Here is a 21,237-nt window from a genome sequence, read left to right as displayed (position 1 = left end):
GTATCAGTTGAGTGACTGCAGTGTTTGAAAGCACGAGATGCAAGAGCTTTGTCTTTAAAAATACAAATAAATACCATTTAGTCTATCAGAACACACTAAATGAGAATTCAGACAACCCGAGTCTCCACTTTTTCTTATTTTTCAAAAGTGCACAAAAGCTCTGAATCAAGAATCTTGCTACTCAAGGCCCTTTCCAAGTCATTATAGCAATCTATTACATCTCTTCACCTGCAATTTTCTAACTCCCCCTATAAAACATAATACTAGCTCAGACCAAAAGGTTTATCTCCAAATCAGCCAAAAATTGATTTATTGGGGAAAAGGAGTTTAAAAAACAAAGGCAATATGTAGCATCGTTCCCTGAATGCGTTCTTTGCCTCCACACACTTGCAGAATAGCCCAAGACAAAGGCTACATTTTTGTATTTAATATGCCTTAACAGATCTTTATTCTATCAATTCATCCCATCATTTTCTGAACCTCTATAAACACCCTGTGGCAACAATTTCAATGACATACTGTGTCAAGAACCAGTTCTTTCGGTTTGTTTTGGACCTGACACTTATTACCTTAATCTGACACTCCTTTGTTTTCTTACTGGGAGGGCCAGTGAATAATACTTGCTGTTAACTTTTGTATGCTGCTTACTGTTTTAAAACTACAGAGAAAGAGGAACAGACTTTTTCATTACTCCTCCTCCCTCAATGTCCCCACAGGGCAAAGATCCAGGATGAAGAAAACTAGTTGGTTCCTGATACTGAAGATATTCCATGGCTATAATAATCTCTGCCACTATTCTCCAGACCTCTTCCAGTTGTACTGAACCTTCTTTTTATTTTTTTTTTTTTTTAAATGAGATGAGGGAGTCAGGTCACATGCCATAGTCCAGATGACAGCATACTATTGATACAGTGGTATACCGATGCCTTCTGCTTAATTTTTAATTCCTCCTTTGAAGACTCCCAGCACTTGATTTGCTTCAACTGCTGTGAAGCATTGAGCTGACATTTTCATTACAACATTCTGTTATAATTCCAAGATCGCTTCCACCATGGTAACAGTCAGCTCATCAGTGGAGTAGCAGGTATTACAATATACACATTGAGATCTAACAAAAAGCAGCTTTCAAAACAGACTGCCTATTTTACCAATTTCCCTATAAGATTTATTTTCCCATATAGCGCTCTCATAACTGAAAGAGTTGTCTCCACGGAGCTAGTTTTTCCAGTTTCTGTTAACAAAATCAGTACATTAAGACACTGACAGATTCCAACTGCTTTTTCAGAACTAATTTAAATTTTGGAGTTTCAATTTAGTTTAAAAAAGGAACTACAAGTATTTTTGTTAGAGTCTTGTGGCATGCAGGCACAGGGCTTGTTCACATGCATAAGTCAAATCCACTTACTTTTTCCCACAACTGCTTTTCCTCTAGCTGCATAAGCATGTCCAGTATGTATGTCATATGGGCTGGTCCACTAAGATCTAGGATTTCCTCATTTATTGCCACGTCATCTGGCCACTCAGCTAACAATGATGCCAGCACATGCCTCGCATAAAGAACAGCAGTTGCCTCATTTACACGATACAGGTAGTCCCTCACGGCCTTTTTACTTCTAGAGTCCAGCTCCTTGTGCAGGAGTATTGAACTCTTAGTGCGACGTTGCTTGGCATAACTAAGCTGTAGATCACTCTCTGTGTTGGTTATCAGTTTCTGGGCGACCGGATTGGTTTCTTCTGTTGCTTTATCACAGAGCACAGGCTTTGACTGGAAAAAAAAAAAAAAAAAAAAAAAGGGGGGCAAGTTTGAAAATAGGCTCTCAACAATTTACTTCCTTATGTTTAGATATCTGACCAGTCCATCAGACTGCAAGCTGAATTTACAAATGAATTTGCTGTTTACAGACTGAAAATCAGATGCATCAAAGAACACAAAAGTGTGATTTCTCACACACCTACAGGGACAGAATTCCTCAAAAAGACTGTTTATGTCAACAGACTTCACTATATGCTGATGTATTCATGACTGTACGCACGAGTGGAAACAGCAGTTAGAATTCTAACCAAGAGCATTAATTCAAGCTGACTAGAGAGGTAAAGCAACAAAGTGCGATGCTATTTGTGACACAGAATGAGGCAAATTGGGAGGGACTTTTGGAGATCATTTGGTCCAAATCCAACTTAAAGCTGAGCCAACTTCAAAATCAAAGCTTTGTCCAGTTAAGTTTGGAGAATTTCGAGGGGTGGATATTTCACAGCCTCTATATAAGCTGTTGTAAACCACTTCACAAAGCCCTTGATCCACTTTGCTAGGCAACTGATAGACAACTGAGCTGGTGATACCACATGGCCAGGAATCAGCACCCAAAATAAAGCAAAGAGCTGTGGGACCATGCTATCGAATGCAAAACCTAAAGCTTGCAAGTGTAGTGTCTACTTTACAAGCCAAATTCATTGCTTCCTTGTTCTGCTGAAATTACTGTAAGATAACAATAATATGCTAAAACAGTTAACACTTAGGGCATAAGCTTACAGTAATTAGATCTCTCTTGTATGAGGAGAGGAAATTACAGCGTGCAATCACAATCTGTTCTCCTGACCGGAGAATCAAGTTGTCTTACTTCCTTAAGGAAGAAATTACAAGGAAGAAGTACTTGCTTCTTGTTGTACCTGCTCATTAATTTTGACATAAAACATTAACAACAGATTATTTCAGATGTTAAAATCTCCAGTTTGACATTACTAAACAAAACTGAAGTTACTCAATGCCTAAATTAATTATTTCACAACTGCTCCTTTTTGTGGAGAAAGATGCACGTACCAAACATGGTAAGATGATCATATCTGTATCTACTGCTTTTGAACTCTGCTCCTCCAACTTCAAACGCTTACTGGGTTGCCATTTCTGAGCCAGTGTTCGGATCCTCTCATCCGTTGTAATTACATCTCCATCAAACCTTAAAAGTGGCAAAAGAAAAAAAAATAAAACACACAAATGTGTTTTGAAAGTAATGCAAACTAAATTAGAGCAATTAAATGCAAATTAAATATTCCCACCTTCTGTTTTCGAAAGATTCATTAAACTCTACCTATTTTTATTAGATGGTGTTAACTAGCTTCCCTATTCTAACAAGTCAAAGGTTTTAAATGTTATAAAACTGCTCATCAGTGTGATAACATAGTTGCTCCACAACATGCTTTGATTACTAGAAGCTACATGTAAGCTCTCCATTTGTCCTCAGTTAGGGTAATTTAGAGACATAGTAGAACTTCATATGTGAGTTATCATATTGAAAAGAACATGCACCATATTTCAGAAGATGGTGACTTGTTTCCATAAGTACAACTTAGTAGGAGTTTATTTCCTTACTTTTTCACACATGAAAACCAAATCATATCCTTGGAACAATTTCTATTCAGCACCTATTAGATTTTAGGTTACCACCCACATCTAGTAACTGTTTTTATGCTGGACCCAGCCTTTCACATACCTCTTTTGAACTTCCAGAAAAAAAGAATCTGTTCTTTTCATTTGCAACTCATACATGGCTCGAAGGATATGGAGAGGTGCATTAAGTGCATCATGTGTCATCTGAGCAAGGAGACAAAAAAAAAAAAAGAAAAGAAAAGATGACATTACAAGGGAAAAAGAAAGACGAGTTTCTTTAAGGATGACCTAGGTATTATTTTCCCACTTATTACATCGGTAGAGCATGAACTTAATGTCTGGATTAATAAAAATTAAAAGTAATTTAGCAAAAAGCTTTATAATGATTTTGTAGTGTTCATTACTGTAGTTCTAGTTTATTTCCTTTAGATAATAATACATCAAAATCATAGACCCATATTCTGTAAATTTAGAAGAAAACCAGCCATATAAACTACCCAGTATTTTATGCAACTAGCAAATTCACAGTAACTTCAAAGGAAGTAAAATTAAGTTTAAGTACCAAGAAGCATATTTTGGTGGCTTCATCCAAACCCTCCAAGGGATCAAGTTTGTTCTGCTCTACATCAACAGGGCCAACAATGGGCTGCTCCACATCTTGATCTTGTTCCCTTTCTTCCAGTTCAGTATCCTCACGCTCAGCCAAGGAACTGATCTCTTTCTTTGAGGAATATAGCATTATTGACAAAATCTACACAGAAAAAAGGTAGCATATGGTGTGACAGCTGTAGATATTATTAGCGTATCTGCAAAGAGCATTTTATAAGAACATTATGACTTGGACAGTGCTTAACACATGCTATTCTAAAAAGAAGCAGCACCTAAAAAAAGAAAAAAAAACACCACCCAAACAACAAAAACCCAAAACAAAACCCCAACACACAAAACCAAACCACTTCACAAATAAGTTACACCTTCCAGGCTGCTACAAAGACAACTTAAGTAATTAGCCAAAAGTGTAAAAAAAAAAAAAAAAAAAAAAAAAAAAAAAAAAAAAAAAAAAAAAAAAAAATCGAGAAAATAATTATTTAACCATTTCAGTACATCAAGGTTTGGGGATTCTTAGATAAGAGCAGAGCAGAGGTGACTATCACCAAAAAGCCAGCGATGCCCCTACACACTCTTCTCCTTTCAAAACATACCTTTGGCTTCACCACAGCCAACAACATTAGTACCCATTACAGGAAGAAAATAACACTGACGCAAGTTGGAGGACCAAGGAAGTGTGTATCCTCAGTTCTGAGGAGTAATGTGGGCAGAGCTATGGCAAGACATTTTAGTGCTCAGGGAAGAACACTTATTTGGTACGATGCTGCCCAAAGGGGAGGAAGATGGGACACCTCTCTGGTCAGGGCTGGTTCTCTGGCTCTAGGTCAGGAGGCAGGAAGATCCCATGGTCCAGATCTGATTCTGCAGTATTTCTAACCAAACACTTGGGGCAACTTTTCAGAGGAATTCCAGGGTTTTACTCTTTCTCTCTCTCCTTGCTACCATCCTAAGTACAAATTAACACAACTCTTGCCTATGATAAAACATAACTGACAGCTGAACCACACTTATCTTCCAGCAAGTAACAAACATTCAAAAAGAATGTTCCCACATGAATATTGATCTTCCTGTATTGCACTACAGTAATAACTTGTACATGTCAGTGAGTAATGCAAGTAATGTTCTTCAAGACTGTTATTTTTTAAATTGAAGAATGGAATTTTCACGAACAGTCTAAATAAAATTTGTAGAAGAAACTGAGTAGGTGATTAATGCCTCATCTTACAAATTTATTTCAAATACATTTAGATTAATTAAAATCAGCTCCTGCTTTAAAGAAGTTAGACTATTATCTACACAATTGTGACAGACAGCGGAAGGCAGATTCAGGGATACAGTTAAGTGAACATGTTTATTAAGACTAATTAGAAATACTCTTGAGACTTTCTTCACAAAAGGGAAGTGCAGTGTCATAACCTTTCATGCCACTGCATAAAGCCTGACTTTTTACAAAACATAACTTTTCTTACCTCCAAGTCTCTGAGAAGCCAGGTCTTACTGAAGCCAGTTCCTTTGCTACATTTCTTCACTAGAAGCTTGAGTAAACCAGACTGAAGAAAGGCAGCTTGGATCTCCTTAAAGCCATGAATCTACACACAGACACAGAGATAAACAAGTCAAAAGGGAACAAAGCATCACAATGCTTGCAAGGTCTTATCACATGGCCTCAGATAAACTTCCTGCCCAGATGAACTACGTTGGGAATCTTTTTCTTTCATTTCCCTAAAAAACCCCAAAATACAAATCCCCACTTCAAATACCATAAGGGTGTCATCCATGACATACACGCAGTAGTAATTGGATTTCTGTTTTGCTCTGACAGTCCAAAAAAATACAGATCCCCTCTTCAAATACTTCAGGAATAAGAAGAGGGGCAAGTGAGCTTCACTCTATGAAGTGTTACCCCTACAAATTTCTTCTTCAGCTGTCATGAATGGTCAGCCCTCACAGAGGAAAAGCAATCCAACATTGAACTCAGACTCACAAATGCTATTTAAAACCTAGGAACATTTTCAACGCCCTACAGACAGGGGATAAAAGGAGCCAGCTGTGAAACACAGCTGTTAGCTCCCCAATGTGCTTAGTCAATACCCAAGCTCCTGTAGCACAAGGTGGAACATCAGCTTTTATTTATCTATTATATTATACATGTCAGGCAAAAGATACCTTAAGTGTTCTGTAAAGCCCCTTTAGAGCGAGCGACAAGACCCAAGTTGCTTCCACTGCCTCAGCATAGCTACTGTCCATGCTGGTTTGCAGAAGGTGTGTGGATATAAGAACAAAGTGCTGGAGGTACTGTCTCAGCTGGGTCTGGGAATCGCTGCCTTCTTGTCCACATTTCTGAATCAACTGATAGTCTTTTACTACAAGAGAGAAAAAACACAATTCACTAGGTTGATCTTAAAATGTTGTGAAATCATCTCTTACCAGTAGATACGAGTAGGCTGAGACATGAACACTATCCATACATGAAGTACATTCTAATAATTGTCTTGTACTAAAATTATCTCAGATTCATTGAATAGTCAAGTAAATATTTCATCTTTCAGTGCAAGTTAAAAAATTCCTAGGTAACTTCTAGTAACAGCTGGTTGTCTGCACATATTTGCACAAAACAGTACAGCACACAAAGCAGCGCAAGTTGTATTTTACAATTAAAATGGGGAAAATTCTGTCCTGCAATTGATAAGAGGAAATAAATCTTGCTGATCTTACTGTTTAAAACGTCGCGGGGGGGGAGAGCTTTTATATTAAAATCATTCTTCAATATCAAAAAGCAGTTCAGTCTGTTGATTTTTCCAAGTGTCTTTTAAACAACTTCAATAGTCAAGTCTTAGGACAACCTTTGCTTTATAAACTTCACAATTAATAGGTCATGTATGCCAAAGCTGAAAGCCCTCACTCCTAGAAATCCAACAGATTTGTTATATGTTAAATGTTTAGCTTGACTAACTTTTAAACAAGGTGAAATACGGGAAGAAAATTCTCTCTGGTACAACAAATGGGCCCCAGGAGGAAGCATCTAGCTCTGGGGTTTTGTTGTTTTCTGGTGGGCTTTGTTGCTGGTTTGTCTGGTTTTTTTTAATAGCCTTTAAACACCGTAATAGCCAACACACTCTACCAATGTGCCCTAGAATGGATTACTCTAAAATATCCAGACACATTTCCTGGAGTATAGACTATTTCATGCTGTATAGCTTTTTAAAATTTTTGTCTCAAATTTTAGGGGTATCCAAATTGTTTTGAAAAGTTCTTCCAGACAGGAAGAAAGCAGAGAAGATAGACTCCTGACATCTTATAAAGCACATGATTAAAGAAGTTAGGCTTGTCCTCATGGCATGCTTTTTTACAGGACCAGAAAAAAACAGCCAACACAGCATCATTTCAGAAGCAATCAATCGATAATGAGTATGTTTGTGTTTGTTCTTGGTCTTCATTTGCTAGTAGGTAGCACATATTGCCCACAGTGGAAACAGGTGCTTCATAAAAACGCAGAGTATTTTTGGAGCAACAAAATGGACTATCCCAAAAAAGTTCAGGCATTGAACCTTTCCTTTATATAGCAGCACCTAACTACACAGAGGCAGCACATACATTTTTTAAATTTGCAATTGTTTTAAAACATTAAGCACATGTTTGTAAAGGATAAGACACAAGCAGTAAGCAAATCTCAAACCAGAAACAATTGCTTAATCAAAAGCCTATTTCTGAGATTTCTCAATTAATAAAATGGTCTCGACAGTTTCCTAAATCCTTTCCTGAATAAAAATAAATGCCACAAGTTTCAAAAAGAAAATGAGTCTCCATAATCTTTACTGCAGAAGCTTCACAATTCGGTTTAACCTACGAGCAGAAAGTCAGACAACTTACTAATAATGGAATTCAAACTCTGCAGACCAGCGCAAAGTGGTCTAGTTAAAATATACTTTTGGGTATCCATAAGAAACTGTAAGGAAATACTCTGATTCTTTGATAAAATGAAAATGTCACAGAACCTGTTTTTCTCTTTCGGGTTTTGATGTCTACTACAACTGCCCTGTTTTTCTCAGTGAAATGCTTCAGGATGATCACATTATGAGGCTCATTAGCATTATCCATGTACACAGAACGAGTCCCCATACACAGCACCTGAAATTGCAGCAAAAGTTTCAGTTATGATTTGGAATACTTATTTGTAATTACACAGTCATCTTTTATACTTGCTACATTTGCTTATACTTGGTATTGTATTTTTTAGCTGAACAATCTGCTTGCTGCCAGGTATTTGCTGATCTTTAAAAAGTGGCAGTTCACTTCTATGAAAAAAATGCCTACAGCAACCAATTTAATGATACATAGGCAATATATCAGTTATGACTATCAAGAGTGAGATTAGATTGTTTCACTTGTATAAAAAGCCCTTTTTGATACTAAAACATACTAAGCTGTTTTTCTTGTGATAGTTATAAGTAGCACTCAAAGAAATGCAAGGCAAAACCAGCTACATTATTCTTCATTAAATAAACATTTATTGTGCGCAAGTGGAAAGATGTGAACTCTGACATACAACATGTTTTCTTAGTTTATAATGGATGTCTCCAATTGATTAAGTCTGTAGTATTTAGAAACAGAAACCTAAAAGCGCTAACCAATTTTGCTTCCTTTAGTATTGATAGGCCACTTACCTCAGGAAACCCAACCAGCACCAATAAAGTGAAGATATTGGTGTGCTTTAGCTGGAAGGGCAGCTGCTTAATGCAATGGTCAGTGAAAGCAGCGATCACGTTATGCCACTGCGCAGAAGAGTTCAAAGATCGAAGAATATCTGCCATGGAGCTTGCCCAGTCCAGACCTACACGACTGGAAAGCAAGAGCAGTCTGTATTAGGAGGGCTGACTACAGACTTATCTGAAACTATTTTTCCTCAAGACAGCATATCACTGTTAATCTGTCATAGCTATGGCTTTCATATCATTATATAACTGTTTTTCCAAATACTTGAAGCTTTCACATCAGCCAACACATGAATTCTGTATTGTTTTTCATCACTAGAACATAAACACTACTCTGTTTTCTTAAAGGGTTTACAGTCTCAAAGCAAAGTGTCACCTTTAATTCCTAATTTTAGTTTAGAGCTCAAAAGTTTTTCTTTGCACAACAGCAAGTGGTTTATTTCCCATGTACATGACTACCTCCTCACCCTCTGTGGACTACACAAATAATCCAGAGAGACTGGCCCCCTTGCTCTAAAGTTAGTCTTTGAGAAAATCCTTTCTCTCAGCTGATCCTCTGGATATTCTGCCTTTAAATTTCATATGCTTTTCTATTTGTTTATGAACCTTCCTTTTGAAACATAGCTACAATGAAAAATAACACTGTCATGTTTTAACAGGCATGACATTAATCTTAGAATGCTTGAGAGCTTTCTCAAGATCTTCAAAATGGAACATCTGCCCTGCCCCTCCTTGCTGTTTCCAGTCCAATTTTACTATACAAAAATATCTCTCTAATACTCTTATGTAAAAGGGCCAGATCCAGAACTCAGCACTGGTGATAGTTACCACATGACACACTCTCCTCCTTTCCCAAGTTACACAAGAGGTATGTAACTCAATGGGAGAGAATTTATGTCATACAAAAAATTTAGGACTGTATTTTGGTTTTCCTCAAAATTTCCAAACCTTACTTCTTCCACCATAACAAACTACATAGGTAAGCACAGGAAATTAAGCCACTCTTCAACAGATGGCCTTCTTTTGGAAGGAAATGAAGAGATTCTCACTGCAACAAGGGCTGCAGATGCTAAGCCCTTTCTATGATCAGGATACAGGTTTAATCGACTTTCTATTAAAAGGCCTCCATGCATGAGGCACACATGAAAGAAAATTAGTACTAGTCATCAGACAGCAACTAATAGGTTTAAAGTAAAAAGCACCTGTCTAAACACACCGCTCCCAGACTGAATAGAAGATGAGTTGTCTTCCAGCCTTCTGGCACCGTAGACCCATCTCCCGCAGCAAACATATTATGTTTGGCTGAAAGGACTTTAGCCACCGCAGCATCCACTTCTGCAGGCATAAGTCTCAGGATTAACTGGCCCAGAAGTCCCAATGTTAAATGATAAGTTTCATTCAGGTGGCCAGCATTTGAGATTACAACCTGAAACATCAGTGGAAGTATTTGTTCCAGGTTAATCAAGGACATTGTGGAGCCCTACAGAAAAAGAAAAATCTCAGTAAGGCAAGGAAAGAAAACAAGATTTTTAGTCAAAGTCATGGCACATACAAAAAGCTTCTGTTCTAATGCTCTTTCAAATGGGACAAAAGGAAATGAGAAACTAGGTTCTAACTGTGGTTGTTGCCCTCTTAAGCTGACCTGACACGTAAACCTAAATTGATGATTTAAACTTCGCAGGTGTTGAACAGTTAAGACAAGACTGCTTTACAGATAAATTAAAATTCCCTTCCCTCTCCCCACCCAGGAACAAGCCCTTACATTCCTTAGTAATGTGAAATGTCTTAAGACATTCTGATTTGTATTTTATAACACCTAAGCAACTAGAGCCCATCTCCCACATTTAATTCGCTATGAATTTTATTCATCTTATTTGTGATACCTAGAAAACTACACAGATTGAAAGTAAAAAGAACTAACTGATTTAAAAGGTGGTAACATAGCTGCCAGCAATCCTAGAATCCTCTTCTGAGAGCATTCAGCAAAAACTTGTTCCTGGCTAGGGATTAAAACCTTCTCTGCTTGCTTCTGGGCTGAATCCTCTGAGAGGTAGTCATCTGCTTTTTAAATTAAAACAAAAGAAGAAAATCCCAAAAATGACATTAAAAAGAAGTAGGGGTAGCTTAATTTTTTATAATTGCAATCTAAGAATAAAAAAAAAAATTAAAAAATTTATTAAAATTTGACAAGTCTTTATAAAAGTCTATAAAAGATAGCAGGTAAAGAGATTTACACCATCTACTAAAAAACATATAAAGGATAGTACTACAGACAGATCCATTTAACTATCATAATTCTTACAATACTAGTCTTTAATAAAGACACTTAATTTCTGGTTCCAAGTACGTAAGAATACACAAGTATTGTGTTAGACCAACAGGAACTAAAATCTCTATACATAGATATGTATCGGTGGAATTCTACTCTGATTTCTAGAATCCTTTAAACCAACTGCAAGGTAGCAGTTGTTCAAAGCAGTATGCTTGGCTGGTTTTTACAAAACAGCTCACCTGCATTAAAGACTTTTGCAAATATGCAAAAATGGGTTAGGAATAAAAAATACAGCTGTTTGCTTTGCATATGAATAGATATTTCTGTGTTAGGGAAAATGAGAAATAATTTTTTACCTGTTGGAGAAACATTATTATCCACAGACAAGTCTGATGCTTGTCTCAAAACAGCTTTCTTTGCAAAGACAGCTTTGCTTTCACTTCCTTGTTTTCCTACTTTATCTTCTGCAGGAGACTGGATTTCATTGCGAGTATCTCCTTTCCCCTAAAAATAAAACAAAGGCACTAAAAGATTAAAACAAAATTTAAACACCTGCAGAAACAACCATGGAAAGAACGCGCCGGTCATCTGCATTTGACAAACATTTTTCCTCAAATATCAAAACCTTTTATTGGTTAGGAATTTCTTGATGTATATGTGTCTTAAGCTTCCATACAGTGAAAATACATTTTTCTATTTTGCTCGTATCTCTGTACATAAAATTATTACAACTGTAATAGTTTTATGCACTGTATAAAACTGTAGGAAACTCGTTCTCCTACCTAAACAGTGCTAACAACTAGGGGAAACAATAACTCTTTTAGAAAGAACGACCTTTGCCCCATCCCCCCAACATTTTTGTGAACCAGTTGCCTGTAAGAACATAAGGTGACACCTTCATCTTTGATCAGCTGGATCTAATAAAAAAAATGAAACAACCAACAACTGTCTCCCTGCCCCCCAACTTTTACGTACAAATGAAATCATTACTATCCATTATTTCAGTTACATATCCAGAATAGGAATGTTTAAGCTTTGAAGGTCACACATCTAATGGATATCAGGGATTCCGGAAATAACGGGTACTTACATTACAATGCATAAAAGAGCCTGTGCTTGGTTTCTCATCTCTTCCCTTCACTGCTTTATCACCAGTATGACTTTTTGGAGCACCATCTGTGGAAGGACTGACTGAAACAATGTCGTTCTCTGAGAAGGATTCACCTTCTGGTAACATGCAGAGGAGAGCTAAATTTTTCAGACCTGATAGCAAGAAAGTTATAAAAGCTATTTAGCTGTTGAGTGGCAAGATAGGCAAAAAGCAGAACTGAAACATTTTGAAAGAGAATTGCAAACTTCCCCTCGCACACTTCTTGGGAATCTCAACTCCATCAAAGAGATGTTCCCCATCATGTTCATTTAATCATGTAGTTCCATTAAATAACAGTGATGAACAGGTGGTGACATTTCCCACCTCACAAAGATACCATCAAGGTAGAAGTTGTAATTTAAGAAAGTGTTAGAGATACCTCCCAATAGTGTAAATTATGAAAGGTAAGTGAAATTTGTCTTAGCTTTTAATCTTCTGACCACTTAAATACTTATACAATAAAACTGTATGTTAAAAACAAACAGATTAAATAACGAGTATGCACAAGTATTTGGTGGTGGTGGTAGTATGTCACCTGTATTAGAGCTGCTCAAAAAACCTACCAGTAAACTTATTTGAACTTGAGCCTATAATTTTTGATACATTCAACATAGGTTCTCTATTGTATCACTCTATTTTCTGTAGTAGTTTACAGAAATCCTCATTTCCAAATGGACTTCATCCCCAGAAACTTATCTCATACCACAAATAAGGTTAAAAAATTCTTGCCAAGAGATGTAGAACAAAAAACATTTTCCACCAAGTTATTTGCTTTTCTTCAAGTCCTTTGGTTGTCAGTAACACGTTAGTAACAGAACATGAAGCTATATTGATTGATCCCTTTAAAACATCTAAGATGGAAAAAAAAACAACCAAAGAGTTGCCAAGTTGTCTTCAATATTTATGTAAGCATAAAATTAATTTTCTCAAGCACCCTATTTTCCATGTTCCAGTGACCCTGAACGACACTTGTTCTACATTTGCTTTCTACATAAACAGTTATTCTCAGCGAAGTACACAGTAGCTTCCCCTTTCCTTTGGAAACTTCAAAGTGAGTAATCACAGACTTTTCTGACACTTGCTAGAAACCATTGTTTCAGTGAAGGAGGAGCTGACTCACCTTTTCCATGCTGTGCTTTCATCAAGCAGTCTCCGATGAGCTGTATGCACTGATGTTGCAGAACTCTGGCATGACTGAGGACCTGTGAATCCAGTTTCTCTCCTTCTACTTCCTCCCCATTTGCCAGATCTGCACTGTAGAGAGTCAAAGCTGCAAACAACAGCCAGGAATAATTGTGGACATATGGCTGGATGAGCCTCTGTCGGTCACTGATTCGAATAGTCACCATTGGATACACTGTGATGCTGTGAGTGGGCAAGTGACTGAAAGAAGAAGGTAAATAATTTTGAAATGCAGCCACTTTCTTGCTAACCAGTATAGTTAGCAACACACAACACATTTACAGGAAACTATGAAAAAACCAACACATTCCAGAGTTTCAAACTGTAGACCTTCAAGTGCTGTAAACTGTCAGAGCCTCACTGACTTCAGTAGTGCTCATTTAACAGAACCTGAACTATCACGAGAGCTCCTGCTCTAGAAATGAAATTTTTTAAGATCTTTTCTGTCAAGCACCGAAACCTATGTTGTCTAACCACAGCGCTGTTCATTTCTTCTATCCTATCATTCAGGGTTGATAACTGTCCTGCAACGTTCACAGCCATGGCTAGAAAACAATTGCTACTGAGTTACTTCAGAGGTTGGGGCAGGTTTCCAAACTGCAGAAATTTTTGCTGAACTGGTCCTGTACTTGCTATGTTTCCCCAAAGGATACCAACTAGATGTTCTGATGACAGATGCAACCTTGCAGAAAGCAGTATGAGAATGACTGATTGTACTTAGTTGCTAATTATCACTTTTCTGCCAAGTGAAGTGGGGATCATAATCACATATTTAATACCTGTCAGAGTATTTCTTTGCAGAATAGCATCCATAGCAAAGGTCAAAGTCATCACACACATTGCAGTTCATTCTCCGACCTATGATAACTCCTTGACAGTGATCACAGGCATACTCCATGTTAACCATTTCATGGTCATCCTCATGTCCTTCAGGTTTAACTCCACCTGTAAAGAAATATTTTAAGATTTCCCTGTAAATCCTTTTTGATAGAGGATCTTTCTTAGTTTCAATTTCACGTTCAGATTAGGAAAAGAAAGGCTTAACATTTCTAAAATATCCAGAAGAAAAGTTTTTCACTTTATTTTATGTATAACGTAGAAGACACTATTTTGCCATCGAGCATAGGGTTTTAAGGGTGGGGTTTTTTAATGACTCTTACCAAGAAAACAAGTTTTACATAGATCCATGTCATTGCATTGCAGACAGCGGTAGCGATGCCATGGTGCAATTTCATCACAGCCATCGCAGGATATATCCACATTTAACAGGTCACAGTAACGAGCAACAAACATGTGCATCTAGAGCAATAAATGGACACAATTTACTTGAGTATTATTTTCTGACTTTGAGGAAGCTCTTTTTAGACAGAAAGCAGAACAATTCCCCTGCAAAAAAGGGATGGGGATCTTTTCATCATTTTAGACTTTTGAAGGCCTACAGGGAGCCAGGGAGCCAACTCATGAAAAATCAGTTTAAGCCAGATTCCCTTCTCTCCTTCAGGCTTTTAAAAGTCTCCTATTTAACTCTTCCGCAGGTAAATAAGCAAATCATGAGGTCACCTTTCTCTGCTTCTCTGGGTCAGCTTGAGCTATCTTTTCATACCAGGTCTCAAACATTACATCCTGACATTCATCCATCCACTCACAGTTTTGCTTGTAGTCTGCAATTTCATCTTCTTCACTCCACTGACTAAAAGAAAAAGCTCAAAATTAAGTTTGAATGCAATCAGGCCTCCCAAATTAGAACAAAGTGCTATAACATGTTAATAAAAACAGAATTGCAGGAACTCCAGTTCACTTGGGTTAATAAATGACCATATAGACACCTGCTTCTTGCCTGTGTGACAAGTTCTTAAATAAATATGGGGACCATACTGCAAAAATCAGAAAAATCTACACTTACAAAACTGCTTTTGGTAATGCTAGCCCATCAGATGAAAGATTTTAAAAGCTTTTTGGCTTTCACATTTGCTCACATGTAAGAAGTACAACTACTACAAAATTGCAACATGCAGGTGTTAAAAACATTTGATATTTATTAGGACAAGAAAAAGCATTATCTACCTCCTGCTACACTGCTAAAAAAGTGAAGTGTTCTGGCAGTAATCAGGTTGAAGATAAAATTTTAATAGTTTTTGCACTAGTAATGCTGCAAAAAATTTCAAATACTTTAGTTAAGCCCTCAGATACTGGCCAAAATTATGCCATGCTTGTTAGTAGTACTTTTACTGCTTGTTCCAGCACAAAGTTCAGGAGCCTTTCTTGGTAAAAATAGTGTCAATAGTTAGCACCATGTGAAAGTTGCATTCTTCGTGACTCACCAAATGATACTGTCATGAATACTTATATTTTCTTGTGATGTAGTCATAAGAAGATGTGGTAACTGAATCTCAACAAAAAAGGAAAGATCGTTCGGTTCCCAACTCATATCCAAAAGGTGAAGGAGAGTTGTCTGCACACATGATAAGGCAGGAAGCAATGATCTAAATAAGAACACAAGACAATAAAACATGACAGCTCTCACCTGACGTTGAAATAGCATATTTGGGGAGCAAGGATGGACAACCACTGTACACTGATTTCCAGGCTTTACTCTGCATTAAATTAACTAGGTGGCAGAAACTCAGGTTTACTAATGCATAAACTTACAAAATTTAGCAAGAAGCACAGCCAATACAATTTGAAATAAAGACACTATCCTCTCCTTTATGGATCCAGCTGAAACAGAGCTTATGCTATAGCCTGAGTATTAGCAAGAGCGTTTGTCTCTTCTCTGCAGTACATTTTCTTGATATTTGCAGGAACTTCTTCTCTCTGAAACCTTTGCCATGTTCAGTTGAAAGTGGACAAAGGACTTGGAAGTTATTAGCAGGGAAACAGACATTATAGTCACAAAATTCTCATTTCTTTAGGACACCTGGCTATAAATCCCAACAATTCTAACCAGAACGTTACCAAAACATGAGCTTTAGCATTAAATCATGGTTGCAGAATTGTGGTATTTTTTGTGGCATTACTCTTGCCACAGTATTCCACAATAAATTTGCTATTTCTAGTATTTGACTGTTAAGCTTCAGAAACACATTACAGAATTATAACTACAAAATGCAGTAAGTCAAGGCTTTAACATTGATAAATTTATTGTGCTTTCCTGCATAGTATTAATAAAAAGGTAATTTGGCATAATTGATCACAAGATCAAGGCTCCTTATTTAGTTCTGTAAATAAAGCAAAAGTATAGTCAAACTTAAGTAAGGAATTAAACAATAAATAACAAATGACATGGGAAGAGGTGAGGAAGAACAGGAGAAAAAAAAAAAATCACATAAGTAATGCAAGCAATGTACTGTACCTGTCATTAATAGTACTAAATCCCTTCACAGAATTTACCAGGAACAAAACAAGCTGATAGTAGGACTCTCGAATCTCTTTGTGTAGCTCAGCACCACAGCCTTCCAGGTTTCCGAAGTAGCTAGAAATTAAAGACTCTGTTCAGAATTCTAGAATTCATGGCTACATATTAGGTAGCATGGTTTGTGCAAATTTTACAAATGGACAATCTTTTAAACACTCCCCACAAATGGAAAGGAAGTTAGTTTTGTTTAAAATGCAGTCTGACACTTTCAAAGAAAAATAAAAGAATCCTGTACCAGGAATCAGAAGTTAAGAAACAAAACAGGAAAAGAGAATATTATCATGGCATTAACAAAAGAACATTCCTTCAAATTAAAAAAGTGCTTTACAAAAATCTAATCAAGATCTTAAAGGAAATCAGTGCACTGCAAGATGACCATAAAAAGCTCTTGACAAGCAAGAAACCAGACAACAGAGTTCAGACAGCACTGGCCAGACACACGATAGAAATCAGACCTAAATTCATGAACCAGAGCAGCATAGCATTAGCTCTGAGATAGCGCTTTCTAGTTGTAGGGCTTTCTAGTTGTACTGAAAAAACTTCCAAATTATCTTTCCTTACTTAGAACAACAATTGCACATGCATACAATCAATATGACCTTTTTGCCTCTTTTTTTGTGTACGTGCATGCCCTATAACGGGTACATCACTAATAGCACTGCAGACTTTAGCTTGCATGTCCATCACTTTAGCCTCTGGCACACAAGTGGAATACATCACCCCACAATAAAATTTGTCCTGTACAGGTATCACATCCAAAGTTATGAAAATTCATGAACAAGCAAATGCTTGACTAACAAGATATAACATACACCATTCTTGGAAGATAGCTGTTCTGCCAAATAGGTATTACCTTGATTTACAAAGTAAGTTCACAAAAATTATAAAGATGCAATGCTATATAAGTAATCACAAGTTAAATGGGTTAGATCACTACAGCTTTACTGGACAAGAAAGAAACCAATCTAGAATTAGACAGGAACTTAAACTAAAGCAATAACTGAAGAGTTTGTTGTGATCTGGTTGGAACTGTAAAGATGTTTCTAGGTATCCACGCTGTGATTCAACCGCATGATACCCGCTGGCATGAATAGCTGTACAACTAAGTCCCAATTGAAAATAATTATTAATTTTTTTAAATGAAGCAAGCAAGTTATGCACAGTAGCCTAAAAACTAATCCTCAAGTCATATTTTTATTATCCACATGGATAAAAATCCAGTAACTGTCTACTGTTTTCAGTATACATGACTAGGAGAATGCAAGGACTAAGACATATTAAATCACATGGTTGAGACTTCGTCTAAATAATTACTTACTTTGTAAAGTCTTTCTGACAGGCTAGAAGTTCTAAGAGAAAAAGTACACACGGTGGATGAAAACAGTGTGGCTGCCCAAGTGAGTCTAGGCACTGGCGGATTGTCTTGAGCACTTCCATAATACTCTGCCCTTGGGATTTTCTCAAAGCAAGAACCTTTAAAACACTAAGAAGAGCAAAAAACATCTATGAGGACTTCAAAACATTGTGCTTAAAATAACCGAAATAAGTCACAATTCAAGAAGTACTTGACTAGTTAAACAAGAGTTTGGTATCTAAAATTACAATTGTATTTCAGCAGTGGTATATTGCAGTTAGAGTGAGTGATAAAGCTTCAACCAGAATCCAGCACTTCCTCCACCAGGCCAAGTTTTAGAGCCTAAAATAGACAAGCTGGGAATTGGAAATCTCTCTTTTGATTTACATTTTCAGAATACCAGGTAATTTAATAAGAGATGCAACTACTCTATATTTGGTATCAAGGATTTCTAGTGCTGCTATACCATGTCTTCGCTGTTTGCAGATGAGAAGCAAAACGCCACTGCAAACAGACCTCAGGAAGCAAGACAAGAAACAGCCAAGTAATTGTTTTTCGCATTCTGAAGTTCTATGTGACAGAAGTGAATCAAAGGAAATAATACTCTCTACAAGCCTCTACACGGTTGTGATTCACTGAAGTTTGATACAAAAATCTGATAACTATTTACGTACAAAATTATTTTCAATGCTATCTTGCGGCTAGAAGATGTTTTATTCCACCTGAATAGGTCTGAAGACAAGTTTCTGTATTTTATAATTGGCAACATTTTCAATTTGCTTACCTTTCATGTGAAAGTGATTGATCCTTAATAAAATCTAGTATGTTTTTCAATATAGGATATTTCTCCTTCACAGTAGGCACAGCTCTTGGCTCTTCCATTGATCTGAAAGACAGCAGCCTTAGTCTTCCACGGCTGAACTGAGATTTTCGTGTAGGAGTGGAAGGAGGTGATGATATATCTTCTTGCTGTGAAACTGTATTCTCAACAGGCTTACTGTGAAATGCAGATGCTTCTTCTGTTTGGAGGGGGTCTGGAACTTGTTTAATCTTCCTATCAGATTTTATCATTTGGCCCCCCTCTTTTGAAACAGAATGAGTTACTCCACTGGAAGACAATGAGTGTGCTGCCTGGAAGTCTGCGTCCACAACAGAACCTTTTCTTTGGCATTTGTCACTGACATACTGTTGGATATCATCAATATTTTGGGCTTCCAAACTGTCTGAAGCAGAATCTTTCGTCTTTGCTCTTACAGGCAAAAAATTCAGTAACAAAAGGCTCTTCTGCATACAAAGTTTTGCTGCAACACAAAAATTGGAAGAGTTAAAATTATGACAACAGAACACCAAACTTGATATCTTCTGCTTAGGAAGAAAGTGATTTATCTTGTTTCTTCTGAGCTAAGAGAGCTAGAAAATACTGTTTTTCTTATTATATTGATCATGATGCTATCAGTTACTTAATTTTAGATTTCCAAATGCTAAATTTGAATAATCACACTGAACCATACGAAGCACACAGTAGCCGATGAGAACACATTTTATTCTAATAACAATCAGCTGCTATTCTAATTAACCACCAGTTAATTGTGGTATCTACAAAAATAGATGAACGTTATGTTCAGAACCAGATAACCCAAGTGAGAGGTCACTCCCTGTAGAATTTTCTCATGTACTATTTTCTGCAAAGAGTAGCAGAATGCAATCCCAGATAGTTCATGTAATGTATACTAGTTCATCTCTTAAGGTATTAAAAAGTAATAGTTGCTAATTTACCTTTTACAGCAAAAATAATGACTAAGATTTACAAGGCAATGCTTCACTAAACTACCTGGAATGCTTATACATTTGGAAAGGCAACACTTACCAAGAGTTTCTGGGTTCACCTCACTTGCCTCTGTGTTCTGCTTCTCCTCAGTATCATTTCCCCTACCCATGAGGGATTTCTGCTTCATTTCCAACTGCAGATAGGATGTTACAATAGTTAAAATATGACTCCCCCTGTATATCTATACAGCAAGGCAGTATGAAGACTGCATTGCATTAAAGGAATTTAATCTCAGGAGCAGATGACAGTATTTACTATTCCCTACTGCAGAACAAAACACCCAGTAGTCTAAAAGAGCAGTACCTAAACTACCAGAGCAAATACCACAGCCTCATACCGAGGTGCTCAAGGTTTGTAGGCTGAGACCCTTCCTTCTCTTGTGACTGGATGTGCATCAGCCCTCCAAGAAAAAGAAGGCTTCCCCTTTACCCCCACCATTCAAGAAAAGATACACATCCAGTCATGAGATAAGATTCTCCAAAAGCATCATGTCATCTAACTACTGAGTACTGTCAGAGGCAAACACCACCTGTCATGCAACGTGTACAACGCAATTACTCATCTTAACATGCATCTGCACTTATTGCATGTCTAGTGCATCAAGCTGCCAGGAATTCTTACAGGCAGGAAAGAGGAGGGAGGAGGTCACAACATACTAGAACAGTTAATTTGGCGGGCCTGCATCTGAAGGGCTCACAAGAGTAGCAGAAAAGCAGGCCATAGACTGAATTAGCTGTTCTCAAAGGCCATGCATGTAGTTGTTGACATTTAGAGTCTCCTACAGACCAGTGAAATCTAAATGAATTTTGGCTCTCTGCAGCTGCAGGAGATGACGCAGACACCTCTCACCAGGTTGTGAGCTGATGACAGCAGCTCTTGACATAAGGCTTATGTTTCAAGGAAAATTACATGCAAAAAACATACACTGAACTGAAGCCAGTTACTCGCTTGTCAAAGAAGCAATTACTTCCTTTTCTGTTAGCGCTGCACTACTGTGAGAACGATGTTTAAGACAGATTTCTTTCTATGCTATACCTCAAAAGAACTCCAACTGCTATGTAAGAATCTTCCTAATTAACAACACGCATTCTTGCTGAAAAATAACACAAATTTAACTGATTTTGAGTCAAATTCAGTCCTAAATACTCATGATGACACATCTGGGGCTGAGGGAAGGAGTGGAGTGTAAGAATGCTTAAATGTTTAAGTTTGAAGTATAGAAGTGAATATATGTTCTTCCTAAGTGAAAACAGTTGACCTAGAATCTCTGAAGGAAAATATGGTTCCACCCTACTCCTTAACATTGCACTGTAAAATATTAAGGTAAATG

The 21,237-nt window shown here is 37.2% G+C and overlaps 1 protein-coding gene across 1 annotated transcript in view; it reads right to left on the bottom strand.

Moving 5' to 3' along the window:
* The window catches only part of ZZEF1 (zinc finger, ZZ-type with EF-hand domain 1), a 56,376-nt gene that overhangs the window by 10,441 nt on the left and 24,698 nt on the right, over window positions 1-21,237 (bottom strand). The window contains exons 28-48 of the mRNA XM_010573898.1: window positions 19,947-20,040; window positions 18,864-19,380; window positions 18,044-18,208; window positions 16,663-16,782; window positions 15,632-15,793; window positions 14,871-15,000; window positions 14,471-14,609; window positions 14,090-14,255; window positions 13,249-13,511; window positions 12,069-12,241; window positions 11,335-11,482; window positions 10,628-10,764; window positions 9,909-10,186; window positions 8,659-8,833; window positions 7,990-8,122; window positions 6,161-6,357; window positions 5,464-5,583; window positions 3,948-4,136; window positions 3,489-3,589; window positions 2,819-2,954; window positions 1,406-1,765 (exon numbers count right to left, since the gene is read on the bottom strand). Of these exons, the coding sequence (XP_010572200.1) occupies window positions 1,406-1,765; window positions 2,819-2,954; window positions 3,489-3,589; window positions 3,948-4,136; window positions 5,464-5,583; window positions 6,161-6,357; window positions 7,990-8,122; window positions 8,659-8,833; window positions 9,909-10,186; window positions 10,628-10,764; window positions 11,335-11,482; window positions 12,069-12,241; window positions 13,249-13,511; window positions 14,090-14,255; window positions 14,471-14,609; window positions 14,871-15,000; window positions 15,632-15,793; window positions 16,663-16,782; window positions 18,044-18,208; window positions 18,864-19,380; window positions 19,947-20,040 (3,903 nt within the window). The remainder of the gene's footprint in view (window positions 1-1,405; window positions 1,766-2,818; window positions 2,955-3,488; window positions 3,590-3,947; window positions 4,137-5,463; window positions 5,584-6,160; window positions 6,358-7,989; window positions 8,123-8,658; window positions 8,834-9,908; window positions 10,187-10,627; window positions 10,765-11,334; window positions 11,483-12,068; window positions 12,242-13,248; window positions 13,512-14,089; window positions 14,256-14,470; window positions 14,610-14,870; window positions 15,001-15,631; window positions 15,794-16,662; window positions 16,783-18,043; window positions 18,209-18,863; window positions 19,381-19,946; window positions 20,041-21,237) is intronic.

The sequence above is a fragment of the Haliaeetus leucocephalus genome, unplaced genomic scaffold (assembly GCF_000737465.1).
Source record: "Haliaeetus leucocephalus isolate CR32 unplaced genomic scaffold, Haliaeetus_leucocephalus-4.0 Scaffold395, whole genome shotgun sequence".
Lineage (NCBI taxonomy): Eukaryota > Metazoa > Chordata > Aves > Accipitriformes > Accipitridae > Haliaeetus > Haliaeetus leucocephalus.
This window is presented reverse-complemented; position numbering and strand designations above follow the sequence as displayed.